At 42.3% G+C, this 16,248-nt stretch overlaps 1 protein-coding gene across 6 annotated transcripts in view; it reads left to right on the top strand.

Moving 5' to 3' along the window:
• The window catches only part of PPP2R5C (protein phosphatase 2 regulatory subunit B'gamma), a 133,127-nt gene that overhangs the window by 73,996 nt on the left and 42,883 nt on the right, over positions 1 to 16,248 (top strand). For all 6 annotated transcript variants that reach the window (XM_068540440.1, XM_068540449.1, XM_068540431.1 and 3 more), the window contains one exon: positions 6,302 to 6,501. In XM_068540440.1, coding sequence (XP_068396541.1) covers positions 6,302 to 6,501 — 200 coding nt within the window. The remainder of the gene's footprint in view (positions 1 to 6,301; positions 6,502 to 16,248) is intronic.

Genomic DNA, 16,248 nt, shown 5'->3' with positions numbered 1-16,248 from the left:
TACAGTAACATCAGAACTTAATAAATACCTAAGAATAAATCTAAAAAATGATTTATTTTTTAGATTTACGTTTTTAGGAGAAAATTGTAAAATTTTATTGAAAGACACTTAAGGAAAAAAGTAATTGGAGAAATATTCCACGTTCATGGATTGAAAGATTCAATATTGCAGAGACTTCTGTTCTCCCCATATTGATAGGGGAAATTTGAAGGGCCGTGAATAGTCAAGACATGAAGCAGAGCAAGGGGAAGGAACTTAGTCTCACAGATAGTAAGGCCCGTTGTAAGGCTCTGAGAGTCTGTGGTGTTGGTGCCCAGAGAAGCGATGGTGCAGCAGAAGGGCTCTCGTGTCCGCAGACACTTGATCCAGGACAGAGGAGACGCAGGAGGCCGTGGGAAATGGTCATTTCAAAAATGGTGCATGGGGCTTCCCTGGTGGCGCAGCGGTTGAGAATCTGCCTGCCAGTGCAGGGGACACGGGTTCGAGCCCTGGTCTGGGAAGATCCCACATGCCGCGGAGCAACTAGGCCCATGAGCCACAACTACTGAGCCTGCGCATCTGGAGCCTGTGCTCCGCAACAAGAGAGGCCGCGATAGTAAGAGGCCTGCGCGTCGCGATGAAGAGTGGCCCCTGCTTGCCGCAACTATAGAAAGCCCTCGCACAGAAACAAAGACCCAACACAGCCAAAAACAAAATAAATAAATAAATAAAACAAATCCTTTAAAAAAAATGGTGCATGAATTTTACTTTCAAAAACAAAGTAATACCGCCGAACTGTTCTCGGTGGGGGAAACATGCCATCTGCTACGTGTTCTCGTATGGGAAATAGAACTAAGTGGATTAGTGCATATTAATGACGAATCCCAAATTTACTCCAAGTTGTTAGTAATTGGATTCAACTTTATTCCTGCTCACTTTGTACTAAGAATAAATACATTGGAAAGACAAGAGAACCCCATAGCTGAAGGTTTGGCTCTTTCCTTTTGGAGAGTTTGCACGCTGGTTTCAGTTTTGTGTGGTGTCTCTTGTCTGCGGGCTCAGGACAGGCACATGTTCGTAGGCTCGTGGCCCCATACGGTCAGGAAGGTGGCACGAGTGCTGGGGGGGCGGGGGCGGGGAGCGGTGGACGCACGGGGGTCTCTGAGAGTCAGTCTGCCTTAGCTGATTAGCAGAAGAGTACATGAGTGAGCGCGAAGTGGTTCCCACCCTCACGGGCGTGCCTCTGCGGGCATCTCTCCAAGTGATGTTCTCCGGGCCTGTGGTTTGTGCAGCTCTGGCTTTTTGTCTCATTGGGGTTGTGTTCATTTGAGAAAAGCCATCGTCTCCGTGCTAGAAAGACCTGTCTTTCTGTGACTGTCCTGCTGAAAGTTGGTCCTTTTTGTATCTTGGAATGTTTCTCCTCACCACCAAGACATGTCATGTGGAAGTGGGCTTGGCTTTTTTTTTTTTTTTTAAGTAGTTTTTCTACTCACAAACAGAGTTCACGTGATGCCTCTTCACATACAGTGACAGTTTAGTGATGCAGCCTTATCATGTCCTATCCTACAATTTGGTGGTTAAAATTTATTGTCACGTCCATCGGCCCCTTCAGTAATTGAGGTGCCCAAATGCTCAAGACACCTGTGGAGTCAGCTGTGACATGCTCAGTCGTTTCGGAGTCACTTGGGAAGGCCTGCGGTGGCTCCTCGCTGCCCAGCAGTGGTCTCCAGACCCTTGATCACACTTACCTGGCAGTAGTCTCAAGCACACACCTCCAGTGCTCAATTCCTGTATTAAATACTAGTACATCTTACTTTGTTATTCTTTGCAGAAGAAAATATAAGTAGAAGTTCTACTGTCATCACCTTGGGTAGCCCCCAGGGCTCACCTCCACTTTGGAGGTCAGGGGTCAGTGGAAGGTGTCCACTCCTTATAGCGGGCTCTGGCGTGCCACTGATGTGAGAACGCTGCCCTCCCCCGCCGTGGGACCAGGAACACTCACACAGCCAGAAATGGGGGCTGCCACCCCACTCTGGGTAACTTCGTTAAACATCCCTTTGCATCATTTCTTAATTACAGGCTTCCCTTTAGTAAGTATGTTTTTAGAAGAATGATACATTCTCATCTTCAGGTGCCATGGGTTGAAGTCTTTTCTCTGCTCCTCGCCCCCTGCAGGTTTTGCATGAGTACGTCTACGTGGTTTCCTCCTGGTATCATCAAGGATTGACTCTGAAATAATTGGGAAGTAGCCCAAGTTCACATTAACAAATCAGTGAAAATAGTTTGGGGAAGGGGGGAGGGGGCGAAAAGATTTACACATACATAAGGTACTTGTGATATTATTTGTGTAGAAGAATGTTACAGCTCTTAACGTGAAAAATAATAATAAAAGGATATATTAATTAACATTAACAGTGTTCTCCAGCCAAAACTGGGATCGCCTCTTTCGTGTTCCTCTTTCTCTTAGATCAGAGGACTCAACACGGTGTTGGGCCTCTGGGTGGTGTCCTGGGACTTGTCCCGGGCAGCTGTCCTCTTCGCACCCCTTTCTAGTTACAGAGCCCTGCCACGGGGGTCCTGACCGTGCCCACAGGCTACAGAATTCGGTCTCACATTGTGCTGTTTAGTTGGTATTCTCTTTCGGGCTTAAGACTGCTCATTAATATGTCCTGAAACAAGAATGTTGGTGTTATTAGTCCGTATACAGTTTAAAATTAAAGTAGGCCAGTGTCACTCATGGGCAGAATTCAAAATCCATTCTTTTTTTTATGCTGCTTCAAAGGAGTAATTGTAAGAATTGGGTCAAATCCAGGGTCGTGGTTTATTACCTAAGAGTCAGGCACTCTTGAATACCAAACACTGAAGTGTAATATACCAACAGTGTCAGTCCCAGTTAGTTTTTATCATCTGGTTCACATTACATGATAATCAGAACAGTAAAGTCAGGTACAGGTTGTATTCTGTCGTACCTTTTTTCTTCTTTCAAGATTAGCAGTACTAACTTAATAGTTTTTAAAGAGCTTATTTTTTAATTACAAAAATAACTCATACTGTTAAAGAATCAGAATACATAAAGGTAAAAAAGCATATTCTTCGACCACCTCCACTCATTTTTATCCCCCAGTGGTACAGTCCTGTTAACGCAGCAGAAAGTAAAGATTTTTAAAATATGGTGACCGATAAGAAGCTAAATTAACTTGCATTCAAAAATCATATGGAAATATTTGATAGGGGCTATGGATGCAATATTTTTGCAACTATATTCAATTTGATGGGTATAATATACTTTTTTTTAAACAGTGCAGTTGTAAATGTAGCCAAATGAGGTTTTAAAAAATAAAAGACTTCATGAGATCATGCTCGCAAACTTTTTTTTATAAACTATTAACGAAAATAGTACAGTAACACCTTAGCTGTCTGGACCCCTGGGAGAATTGACAATTTCCAGAAAGTTGAGATTTCCTTGCTTTTTAGAAGAATTTTAGATAGAAATTTTATGAAAAAAGAAAAAGATTTTACTCTGCTCTTCCTTCTTATTGTAATAGGTTTGTTTTAGAGTTTTGGGGACAGCTGAGTCATCATCAGGTGGCTCTTAGGGGTAAATGTGGGCTTCTCAGTTCTCTGCGCCACCAAGAACATGAGAAAGCCGGAAGGTTCCGAGTATACAAGCTGTGGCTACAAAATGCACTCATTTAAGGTGATCCTGGCAAAGTGGAGAGTGAGCAGAGGTGTAGAATTGAGTGAGGACTGAAGTCAGGCACGGAGCTTTTCATTGAAAAGGGCTGGATATTTGCATGTACAGAGACCCAAGCATTATAGTGACTGTTACTCATTTAAGTGAGTCCAGTCGCCTGGACTCCGAGTGTTTATGGATCACAGTTCGGTCCCCACGGTCCCCTGAGTACCCTTCAGGCAGCATATCCTCACCCCTCGGAGCGGCTGTGCACTGCTGACCTCTGCGTGCAGTGTGGGAACCAGGGGAGCGCCCCAGGAAATGGGCCGGTGGCCGTGCTGAGTGCCTGCTGTTCGCAGGGCTCCACGCTGCGCGTTAGGGGTACCGAGAACCAGGAAACAGCCACCTGGGACCTGCCCTCAGAAAGCAGCTAGATGGGGAAGAAGTGCCCCGCAAGGTAGCTGCCTGTTCAAGGCAGTAGGAGCTTAAAGACAACCCAGGAGTACGTCCTCTCTGACCAGGCAGTGAGGGAGGCCTGAGCAAGAACCCCAAACAGGAGGGGGCGGTTAGGGCAGGAAGGGAAAGCAGGGCTCTGAGGCGGAGACAGGCGGGTGGAAGCAGGGGCGCCAGGCCCCGCCCCCAGGCGCCCACGGGGTGCCGGCTGGTGTGGGGAAGGGCGCTCAGCAGCTTTGGTCTCAGGACCCCTTCGCGCTCCTAAAAACTGTGCAGGACCCAGAGAGCTTTTGTTTATGTGGATTTAGCTACCGATACTGACCACACTAGAAATTAAACCAGAAAAAATGTGTGTTTATTAATTCACTAAAAATAATAAACCTATTACATGTTAACAGAAATATCACACTTTTATGAAAATAGCCATATTTCCTAAAACAAAGACAAGTTTAGTGAGAGGGTGGCATCATTTTCTCTTTTTGCAAATCTTTTTAATGTCTGGCTTAATAGGAGAGAGCTGGATTCTCCTGTGTGCCTCTGCATTCAGTCTGTTGCCACATGTTTTGGTTGAAACAATGTAGGAAGACACTGATTGGGAAAAGGAGTATTTTAATAGGCTTTTCAGATAGTTGTGGACATTTTCTTTGATACTACGCCAAAACTTAACAAACGAGAAGTTTCTTGAAGGAATTTGCAAGGTGGAATCTGAAACCATGTTAATAAACTCTCTGTACACTTTATTACATTAAAACCCAGTGGACTGGGACTTCCCTGGTGGTGCAGTGGTTAAGAATCCGCCTGCCAATGCAGGCGACATGGGTTCGAGCCCTGGTCCAGGAAGATCCCACATGCCACGGAGCAGCTAATCTTGTGCGCCACAACTGCTGAGCCCACGTGCCCTAACTACTGAAGCCCGCGCGCCTGGAGCTGGTGCTTCGCAACAAGAGAAGCCACCGCAGTGAGAAGCCCGCGCACTGCAACGAAGGGTAGCCCCCGCTCACTGCAACTAGAGAAAGCCCACACGCAGCAACGAAGACCCAAAACACAGCCATAAATTAATTAATTAATTTAAAAACAAAAAGCAGTGGACTTTCTTGCCCTTTGAATGGCTCTTTTGCCCTTGACTGATATTGTAACACCATATATTGATCACGTGGAAAATACTGGTTCACTGAGTCGTGCAGATCTTCGGAACCATTTTGCAGATCTTGGACACATTTCAGTCAATGTGTCTATAAATCCTATTCGTTAATATCACCGCTGATCTCATTTTCACCGAAAAAAGCTGTCAAGCTCACACTGGCAGATTGGGGTTTTCCAAACCTCCCAGAATTCTGGAAAGTCACACAGAGCTCCATCACTTTCCAGCCCTGCACTGACCCTCTATGCCTGTATCTCGTCCCTGTTATGTCATTGTAAAGATTACATTGTGTAAATATGTATAAAGCTTTTAGTATGGCACCTGGCCCAGGTAAGCACTGCCTCAGTAATATTATGACTTGCACTCTTTCTACATTGTTGTCATCATGTGTAATGTGCATTGACCGTAGCCCACATTGAGGGAGGAGATGCGCTTTGTGTGGGGCACCAGGGTGGAGACCCTCACAGCGTGTGTGTGACAGCTCGTTCGGGCAAGCTCCACACTGATGCCGCTTGCTGTTCACCAGCTGGCCGATGGGCAGCCGCCGTGCCCTTCCCCTGTAAGTTCAGAGCAACAGCAGAGCTGAGGGAGCCTCCTTCCTGTGACCTCTTCTTACCTCGCCTGTACCTACTGTGTGCAGCTGTCACGCGGTGTGGGTGTCCGTGCCCCTCACCCCACACCGGGGCTGTGGTTTTTGCCTCTTGTTCCACTGCCCAGCACAGTGCCGGCATGTGATCATCGGTGCTAGGTTATGTTTGTTGAATGAATGCATTTAGAAGGAATTTATTTTGAACAGTACTCTGGACGTGGCTTTAGAGAGTTAAAAAGTATAGAAACTTTATCATACGAAGCATATGATCTGAGCAGTGACTAGCTGGGTTTTTTCCTTTCATTTTCTTTAAGCAATGTTTAACCTCTATTCACCCCTACCCCATCTCTTGTTTCTTGAATCTCTATTAATTCGAAATGAAAATAGTAGAAAGCTTAAAAGTATTTCACAGTAATTCTGGGTTAAGCATTTTTGCAGTCAATGTACTTTGCTTTCTCCTTTTCAGATGTTCCTCCTGCTGATCAAGAGAAGCTTTTTATCCAGAAGTTACGTCAGTGTTGTGTCCTCTTTGACTTTGTTTCCGATCCACTAAGTGACCTAAAGTGGAAGGAAGTAAAACGAGCTGCTTTAAGTGAAATGGTAGAATATATCACCCATAATCGGAATGTGATCACAGAGCCTATTTACCCAGAAGTAGTCCATATGGTAAGTGATTACGGTTTAACCAGCGTGTCCCAAACCTGAGTTACAAACAGGACTCTGATATTCTTAGACTGTGCTAAGACATTTGAGCCTAACATGACACTTGACACGAAAAAATCCTCCTGTTCAAAAATTTGTACTTGTACCTCGAAGAATGAAAATCTTTGTAAGATGTCCTGGATTACAGTGAGGGACCTTCTAGGGACGAAAGTGCGCTACATGTGTTAACTCATTTAATCCTCACAACTACCCGGTGGGGTAGAAATGTTAGAACTTTCATTTGTACTTACTGTCTTACCCTCTTTAAATTTTTTTTTAAGATATATAACATTAATATAATAGTGCCCATACATAATTTAGAAGTAAGCATGTTGTCCATACATGTACAGGAAAATTCTAATGATGGGGAGGAGTTAAGATAGTGGTGGGACCAAGCTGGTGTCAGGCCAGTCCACCCTGATTGGCTGAGATGCACCCAACTCTTGTCATCCTGCAGTTAGCTCATCGTTGGTTTCATTCAGCCCCAAAATCTCAGTCTCCTGTCTCCAGGTCCTTTGCAGGTCCCATTGTGACCTCAGTCACTACTGCCTGGAAACATTTCATGTGATACCATTACTAAAACTCTTACGTTTGACACTGAACTCCAGTTTTCTCTTGAGTTTTTTTTGAATTGTTGGTGTTTTGTCTGCTTTTGAAATAGTACTCCCCAGTTACTAGGGAATCCTCGTGGCTTAACATAAAATTTTAAATCCTGATTTCCATTGAACTCCTTAAGTTTCTGATTTTTTTCCCCAAAGCTATATATTTCAAAATTGACTAGACTCGTTGACCTAACATATGTTTCTTTCTTATGTTAGTATGTTTGCATTGGAAAAAGAAAGTTGTGTTCTTTTTGTATTCACAATCTGTTGTATCCAAACTTGAGATCAACCTGATTAATTTATTATTGTTAACTCTTACAGTTCAGAATTTACCAGCATGTAGTCAGCCTAGGGCTGTGAGAGCCGTTTGGGTTCCTCCACCAGACCCCCACCAGAAGAACCGTCACAAGCATACACTGAGCAGTAAATCCTCCAAAACCTCACCCATTCAGACTAAGGAAAATTGCGGAATGTCTTTTTTTTCCTCTCGGTTTCAACTCTCGATTACTCTGGAAGGCCTCCCAAACCCCAAATCACAAAGAAAAATCTCTAATATTTTCTTCTAACACTTTCATAATTCTGTTGTTCACAGTACATTTTGTAATCCTCCTGGAACTTTTTTTTTTAATGGCTCAGGGTAGGGATATAACTTCGTCTTCTAAAATGATTGAAAAATCATTAGCCCCTACATTGTGTGTTGAACATTCCATTTTCTCCATCGATTTTAAATGCTTCTTTATTATATATTAAATTCATTCTCTTTTTGAATTACATGTACGAATATGTCATCTATTAACTTTATAGACACGTAAGTTTATTCTGTATTAAATGACACGTGTGGAAGGTTTTTCGGTTTCGGCGGAGGCTTGGCTGCCAGCCGTCCCTGAGTCCCGCTCTTAAGCCGGGAGGGAGGGGGCCGCGGAGCACAGTGAGGCGAGGCTTGGTGGGCTGGGGTCAGAGGCCTGCCTGCTTGAATCAGGCTCTCCCGTGCCTTTCACAGAGGCGGTGCGCGTTACCAGAACCACTTAGGAGACCGGACGCCCTTGAGACTTTTTTTAGATTAAATAATCATTACTTCTCGCCTCCCTGTTAAAACCATGTCCTAATAGCCAGGTTCTCCTCCTGCCGTCTTAGCTTTGTTCCCCACCCCGAAATTCAAGCCATCTTCAGAGTATTGGGCACTTTATTTTGCCCCTAAAGCACGTAGCAGACACTTCCTGAGCATCCAGTGAGCACTTTTTCAGATGAGGAAGTAGAGTGGTGACCGAGGCTTCTGCCCTCCCAAGGCTCTGACCAGTAATGTGTCATTTTAGGTTAAGGTAAGGCAGTGAAGGAAGGTGAAACGGGGGAAGGAGGTAGAGTTACAGGACTGCCCACGAGGCGGGAAGCAGGTGCAGAGAGAAATCTGGTACAAGATGAGTTACACTGTCCCATGAAGATATGTGCGCAAGAGGTGCTTTTCCGCGTCACTGAGAGAACAGGGGACAGACAGTTCATTCTGTCCTCTGACTGGAGCGAGGGCAGGCGAGAGCACAGCTGTTCCCTTACCTCGAGTTTGAGTGAGCCGTGCGGGGCAGAGAGGATTTGTGTTTTGTTTGCTGTTGTTTTGTTTTATATAAAGGCAGAGGGCATTGATGACAGATATATAATGAAGGAGAAGGCGTGTGGTGGGGATGGTACTTGGCAGTGGTTTCTGACCGTCTCAGAAGTAGCGAGTGGGTGCAGATTTCAAGCAGCCAACAGAAGGCCTCCACCCCAAGCCGTGCCTGGACCCAGCAGGGCAGGTAGAAAAAATGTGGGCCCCTTTGTAGTTCCCTTTGGACGCCCCTGGTGTGCTTACCACTGAAGTGGCACTCGGCCAGCTTGCTTGAAGGATTGCCTGGTGTGTGTGTCTGTGTGTGTGTGTGTGTGTGTGTGTGTGTGTGTGTGTATTTTTGTTTTGTCATAGTTGTTTTTTGTTTCGTTTTGTTTTGGTTTTTTCAGCCGCATCATGCGGCATGCAGGGTCTTGGCTCCCCAACCAGGGATCGAACCCGTGCCCCCTGCAGTGGAAACGTGGAGTCTTAACCACTCGACCACCAGGAAAGTCCCTGTCGTAGCATTTTTAAAGACATTAATGCCCACTTACCGTGAAGAATGCAAAGCTCTATAGATGTTATACTCCTTATGCTTACTTCTTTTAAATATGTTGCCTATTAGACTGGGCTGCTGTATGTTTTTTAACAGAGTTGTTGAGAGGTAATTCACATATGCAATCCACCCCTTTAAAATGTCCAAGTCAGTTGTTTTTAGTGTATTCACAGGACTGTGCAGGCATCACCACATCTATTTTGTAACGTTTTCATCCCCCTGAAAGAAATCCCATACCCGTTAACCGTTACTGCCATTCCTCCCTCACTCCCCACTCCCCACCCCTGGTAACTACTCATCCACTTTATGTCTCTGTGGATTTGCCTAACCTGGATCTTTCTTAGAAATGGCATTATACACTATGTGACCTTCTTTCATTTAGCATAATGTTTTCAAGTTTCATCCATGTTGTAGCGTGTGTCAGAACTTCTTTTTATTGCTAAATAATATTCCAGGGACTTCCCTGGTGGCACAGTGGTTAAGAATCCGCCTGCCAATGCAGGGGACATGGGTTCGATCCCTGGTCCGGGAAGATCCCACATGCCGCAAGGCAACTAAGCCTGTGTGCCACAACTACTGAGCCTGCGCCCTAGAGCCCATGAGCCACAACTACTGAGCCCGTGTGCCACAACTACTGGAGCCCGCGCACCTAGACCCCGTGCTCCACAACAAGAGAAGCCACCGCACCGAGAAGCCCGCGCACCACAACGAAGAGTAGCCCCCGCTCGCCGCAACTAGAGAAAGCCCTCACGCAGCAACGAAGACCCAACGCAGCCATAAATAAATAAATAAATTTTAAAAATAATAAATGAATAATGTTCCATTATATGAATATATACCACGTTTTATTTATCTATTCATCCATGGATGGACATTTGGGCTATTTCTGCTACTTAGCAGTTATGAATAATGCTACTGTGACCATTCATGTACAAGCTTTTTGTGCATATATGTTTTCATTTCTCTTGAGTGTTTACCTAGGAGTGGAATTGCTGGTGACGTGTTAACACTATGTGTTTAGCGTTTTGGAGAGCTGCCAGACTGTTTTCCAAAGTGGCTGCACCATTTATTCCCACCAGCAGGGTATAAGGGTTCCAGTTTCTCTGCATTTTCAGTACTTGTTACTATCTGTCTTTTTGATGGTAGCCATCCTAGTAGGTGTGAGGTAGGATCTCACTGTGGTTTTGATTTACGTTTCCCTCTTGGCTAATGATGTTCAGCATCTCTTCATGTGTGCTGTGTATTTTTATACATCATAGACTGTAGTCCTAGAAATTAACGGAACCTTATAGATCCTCTAGCCTGACTTTTATTTTCCAGATTTCAAAAACTTAGGTTCAGGGAGATGAGGATGAAAAGGAGAATTACTCAGGAAGGAAAACTCCTGACATCTAAATTCTCAGGCCTAAATTACATAAACTCCATTATCTCTTAATTTCACTCATTTTTAAAATATAGTCAGCCATCTGTTTTTGTTTTTTTTCAGTTGACTAATCTGTTTTTCAGGCATTGGCATTTTTCTCATAGTGAAAACACTGATAGCAAAACCAAGCTAGTAGTGTAGCCACTTTTTTCACAGAACACCATTTTTACTTGAAGAATGACTGACAAACAGGTTATTCAGACTTGGATATTCAGGGAGCATTTTCTCACAAAATAAAATAAGAATGTCACTTTAAGGAAAATAATTGACAGTGTGTGTTGCCAAAGATAAAATTTGAGCTTTCAGGCAAAATTTTGAATTTTGGAAGATTTGTATCCACCAGTGCAAGCTTCAGCTTCCGGGTGCCATAAGCTCTCCTGCTGAGATTGGTGTCATTATGAATGAATTAGATCTTTAATACACACGACAAAAGGAATGAGGCATGGTGATGCCTGCACAGTCCTGTGGATATACTAAAAACAATTGAATTGTACACTTTAAAGGGGTGGATTGTGTGATATGTGAATTATCTCTCAATAACTCTGTTTTTAAAAAGCATAGCGGTCCAGTCCGATAGGCAATGTATTTAAGATATATGAATACACATAATTCAGTGAGGCCAGTCATTTTCTAAATGACCAAAACTGATGTTCCAAAATCATTCATCGGCCAGAGAGCCATTCAAAGTGCAAGACACACCAGTGGATTTTCATGAATTAGAGACCCCCTCATTGATAAGATTTACGATTCCACAGAATAGCTAACCTTTAGTAAACTACCACTTATCAAGTTTTGGTGTAGTATCAAAGAAGTCCACAATTATCTAAAAGGGCTATTAAATACCCCTCCCTTTTCCAACTACGTATCTGCTGGAGACAGAGTTTTCTTCCTATATTTCAACCAAATTAACATTCGGAACATGGAAGCAGATGTAAGAATCCAGCTGTCTTTTATTAAACCAGACAGTAAAGAGATTTGCAAAAATGTGAAACAGTGCCACTCTTCTCACTGAATTTGTTTTGGGAAATACTTTTATTTAATATGAGTTGTTTTATGAAACAGCTAATGTTATGAAAAATTTATTTTTTATAAATTTATATTTATACTGACATAATGGGTTTGCTATTTTTTAATGAATGAATATTTTTTAAATTTCTCTGCTTTAATTTCTGCTGCAGTCAATATCCATAGATAGAACTTTCATAAACAAAAGTTCTTTGGGATCCTCAATAATTTGTAGGAGTTTAAAGGGGTCCTGAGACCAAAAAGTGTGAGAACCACTCTTCTCAAAGAGTTCTGCTCCAAGGCCGCAGCACCAGCGCCGCCTGGGAGCGGGTCAGGAACGGCGTTTCCTGGGTCACAGCGCTTTGTTTGCACGTGTTCTCCAGGGCATTCTGAATGGCCTCCCTGCCTTGCCCCCAGAGGTTAAGCCCTCACATACTACCTGTGACAACTCCTAACTCCCCCTGGGCTGTCAGTTCCCAGAGAGAAAGGTTTGGGATGTCAACGGCTCAGTAATGCTCACTCGATAGTCTCCTGCCTGGACGAGGGCACAAAGACTAGTCTTAGTCACAGATGAAACCACCTGCAGGTCAGAAAAGGAATCAGTTAGATCAATGGTTGAATGAAGTGGATGGCTCAAAAGTGCTTCACATCAAGATGGACCTCTCTGGAATTACCCACATCTTTGGTGCTGGATTACTCTGTGGAAGTCAGTAAATAAGATGTGGGGTGTGGGGCTTCCCTGGTGGCGCAGTGGTTAAGAATCCGCCTGCCAATGCGGGAGACACGGGTTCGAGCCCTGGTCCAGGAAGATCCCACATGCCGCGGAGCAACTAAGCCCGTGCGCCACAACTACTGAGCCTGCGCTCTAGAGCCCGCGAGCCACAGCTGCTGGAGCCCACGTGCCACAACTACTGAAGCCCGCGCGCCTAGAGCCTGTGCTCCGCAACAAGAGAAACCACCGCAATGAGAAGCCCGCGCACCGCAACAAAGAGTAGCCCCTGCTCGCCGCAACTAGAGAAAGCCCCCGCGCAGCAATGAAGACCCAATGCAGCCAAAAATTAATTAATTAATCAATTTTAAAAAAAAAAGATGCAGGGTGTGCCCTTACGCAGTTTACGTGTTCTAGAGGAATATAGAGCAAACTGTTAATAGTAGCTGCCTTTGGATAGTGTGATTATGTGGATTTTCCCCTTTTATGAATATATTTTTATAATTTAAAAAAATTTTCATAATGATCATGTATCACATTTGCCATTATCAAAAATCAATAAATGCGTTTTTCTTTAAAAAAAACAAAAAACAAAAAAACAACCTCGTCGTGTATAGTGTAATAGCAGTACTGTCCTTATCAGGACTCATGTTGGGTTTCCAGGGAAAATGAGTTCATCACAGTATTTTAATCCGTACTGCTTGTAAATGACTACATAGTACCTTACAAGTTTTCTTTCATGCTTAGGGTTCCAGTCAACATTTTCTGTTAAGGTCGGAGGAGTTTTTCTTGGGTCCTTGTGGGAGGTTTCATGCCCAGATCCCCAGGATGATTGTCTCGTGTTTCATTTAAGGTTTGATGTTGGACAATCTCCTTCTACTGTTTTTATATCTGATATTTACAGTGTGTTCTGGAAAGTATTACTTGTTGTAAGGGTGAAGATAGTTTGGAAATGAGAGAGGAAAGGATGTTTTGAATTAAAGGAGGTAGTATATTAACCAGTGAAGCTTCAAATAGTCTACAGATTTCTTTCAGGTAATGATTTAAATCACGCATTCCTCTTTTTGCGTAGTTGTTTTTGTTTTGCCAAAGTCACAGTAACATGGGGTAAAGAAGCACTGCTATCATCGATGAGCTAAGGGGAGATTAAGGCATAAAGTGCTTTTTGAAATCCAGCGAATGATTTTTCTACTTCAAATACCCAGTGAGCCATTTCTTGGAGATTTGTTCTTATTTTGAGAGAATTACCCTTTGTTTTGTTTGATGTTTTTATTAAATGTGTGCTTATTTTAGATAAGTGAAATAAATACAAAAAGATAGAGAAAAAAAGTTAATCTTTTTCCGTACTCCACCCCTCGCCAATTCTACCTAAACCCACCCCCACCTCCAGCCACAACCAACTTAACTTATATGTACTTTTTTTTCCAAAAGGCTACTAAGCGATCTTCCCTGGTGGTCCAGTGGTTAAGACTCCACGGTCCCAATGCAGGGGGCACAGGTTCAATCTCTGGTTGGGGAACTAAGATTCCGTATGCTACACGGCACGGCTTAAAAAAAAAAGAGGCTACTAAGAAACTTTTGGGGATGATGGGTATATTTATCATCTTGATTGTATAATGGTTTCACAGATGTATGTAAATGTTAAATGTATCGAATTGTACACTTTACATACAGTAAGGTTATTCCTCACTAAAGCTGGGGTTTTTTAAGCTCCTAAATTGATAGGTATTTCTTTTGGTCTAGGGGCACAGTGAAGAAATTACTAAGACATTAAGGGCATTGTGAATCAAGAAGGTTTCAGAACTTAGAGCCTAGTAAATATTTACTATCTTTCTGTAACGTTTTAAATTAATTTTAAATTTACATTCGGCAAGATTACATTTTTAGTGAAGAGTTCTCTTGAGATTTGATAAATACGTGTAGTCATGTAACCACCGCCGCCACAGTCAAGATATAAAACAGTTTTATTACCCTCCCAAAAAGTTCTTCATGCTACTCCTTTGAAGTCAGACCTTCCCCTTCTCCATTATCTCTGGCTACCACTAATCCGTCCTCTAGCTCTGTCATTTTGCCTCTTCCAGAATGTCATATAAATGGACTCAGAGAGTATGTAGCCTTTTGAGTCTAGCTTCTTTAACTTAGCATAATCTGTTTGATATTCGTCCATGTTGTTGATGTATTAGTGGTTTGTTCCTTTTTCTCAGTAGTATCTCATTGTATAGAGGTATCATGATTTGTCCACTCCCCAGTTGAGGAATATTTGGATTGTTTCCAGTTTTTAGCAATTAAGCTGCTATAAATATTCATGTACAAGTTTTGGACATAGGTTGTTTTTTTTTTTAACTTGGGTGAGCACGTAGGTGTGGGATTGCTGGGTCGTATGATTAAGTATTCATTTAACTTTCTAAGAAACTGCCAAACTGTTTTCCAAAGTAGATGTGCCATTTTTTGCACTCCCGCCAGCCACGTGCGTTAGTTCTAGTTGCTCCAATCCTTGTCAACATTTGGTGTCTTCAGTCCTTTTATCTCATTTTGACTTTAACTTACATTTCCTTGATGATTAATGATGCTGAGCATTTTTTCCTGTGTTCGTTTGTGTATCTTCCTTGGGGAAGTGTCTGTTCAGATCACTGGCCTGTTTTTTAAGTGGGTTGTTTTCTTCTTGAGTTTGAGACTTGTTTACATATTCTGGATACAAGTGCTTTGGCAGATAAGTGATTTGCAAATATCTTATTTCAGTTTGTGCCTTGTCTTTTTATTTTAAGTGTCTTTTACAGAGTTTTTCATTTAGATGAAGTCTAATTTTTGATTTGTTTCCTTCATGGATAGTGCTTTTGGTGTCATATATAAGAAGTCTTTGCCTAACCCAAACTCAAAAAAATTTTCTCCTCAAGATTTTCTAGTTTGACATTTAAATCTATGATCCATTTTGTCAGTTTCATTTCTTGGCCTGTGGATGTCCAAGTATTTGTTGAAAACCATTTGTTGAGAAGACTAACCATACTCCATTGAATTGCCTTTCCACCTTAAAAATTAATTCACCATATTCGTGAGTCTATTTCTGGACTCTGTGTTCTGTTCCATTGATCTAGGGATCCTCTTGCTTATGCCATACCGTCTTCATTATTGTCACTTTATAGTAAATGTTGAGATCAAGTAGTATGAATGTTCCAACCTTTTTATCCTTTTTCAAATTGTTTGGCTTTTCTAGTTATTTTATCTTTCCAAATAAATTTTAGTATCAGCTTGTCGCTATCTACAAAATATCCTTCAGGGGCTTGACTTGGAATTGTATTGAATATGTACATTTGGAGAGAGTTGCTATCTTAACAATATTGAACCTTTCAATCTGTGAACACAGTATATATCCCCATTTTGATCATCTTTGTTTATAGTTTTCAGCCTGTAGATCCCCTATGTATTTTTTTAGACTCATAAATAAGTATTTTATTTTTGGGTGCTATTGTAATTGGGGTTTTTTATTTTCTATCTCTAATTGTTTCTTGCAGTTGTATAAAGTGCTTCATATTATTCAGTGCATAACTATTAGTATTATTAGTTGAATTGACTCCTTTATAACTATAAAATGATCCTTTTATCAGTGGTAATATTATTTTCTCCAAAACCTACTTTGTATGCTATTAATATAGCCACTCCAGCTCTCTTGACTAGTGTTAACATGGTGTATATTTTTCCGTCCTTTTATTTTTGACCAATTCGTATCTTTATATTTAAAGGGGGCTTATTGTAGACAGCATATAGGTGAGTCTTGCTCCTTTATTCAGTCAAACAATCTCTGCCTTTTGGTTGAGGTACTCAAACCGTTAACTTGCATTGTAAGTA

This window comes from Eschrichtius robustus, chromosome 1, assembly GCF_028021215.1.
Source record: "Eschrichtius robustus isolate mEscRob2 chromosome 1, mEscRob2.pri, whole genome shotgun sequence".
Taxonomy (NCBI): domain Eukaryota; kingdom Metazoa; phylum Chordata; class Mammalia; order Artiodactyla; family Eschrichtiidae; genus Eschrichtius; species Eschrichtius robustus.
Note: the sequence above shows the minus strand (reverse complement) of the source record. Positions and strands in the feature narration are given on the sequence as shown.